This window comes from Penaeus monodon, chromosome 25, assembly GCF_015228065.2.
Source record: "Penaeus monodon isolate SGIC_2016 chromosome 25, NSTDA_Pmon_1, whole genome shotgun sequence".
Classification (NCBI taxonomy): Eukaryota; Metazoa; Arthropoda; class Malacostraca; order Decapoda; family Penaeidae; genus Penaeus; species Penaeus monodon.
The window spans coordinates 34,259,460-34,259,787 of record NC_051410.1 but is presented as its reverse complement, the minus strand read 5'-3'; the positions used below and the strand labels follow the sequence as shown (position 1 = coordinate 34,259,787).

Genomic DNA, 328 nt, shown 5'->3' with positions numbered 1-328 from the left:
GAAAAGATTAGGAACCACTCACTTAGATGATACACTTAAGACCCTAAATAACTTACCAATATAGGTGTCTGGACGGAGCAGGATGTGCTCAAGCTGAGTCTTCTTTTGGTAGACTGTCTCCACTGACTTGGGCCCCTTCTTGGCAGCCTGTTGGGCCACCATTGCAGGGGCTGGTATGTTGTTGGGGACATCCTGAAATTCACATGAAACAGTTATTTACTATATTACTTTAGAAAATTATCTCATACAATTATCTCTTTGAAGTTCTTTGCATGAAATAATTTCATTTATACTATAGTCCAAAAACACCTTTATATAAAATTATTTG

The 328-nt window shown here is 37.5% G+C and overlaps 1 protein-coding gene across 1 annotated transcript in view; it reads right to left on the bottom strand.

Annotated features, from left to right (window-relative positions):
- LOC119589164 (DNA topoisomerase 2-like) overlaps positions 1-328 on the bottom strand; it is a gene marked incomplete in the record, with an annotated part of 20,493 nt that overhangs the window by 17,660 nt on the left and 2,505 nt on the right. The window contains 1 exon segment of the mRNA XM_037937751.1: positions 57-192. Within this exon segment, the coding sequence (XP_037793679.1) occupies positions 57-192 (136 nt within the window).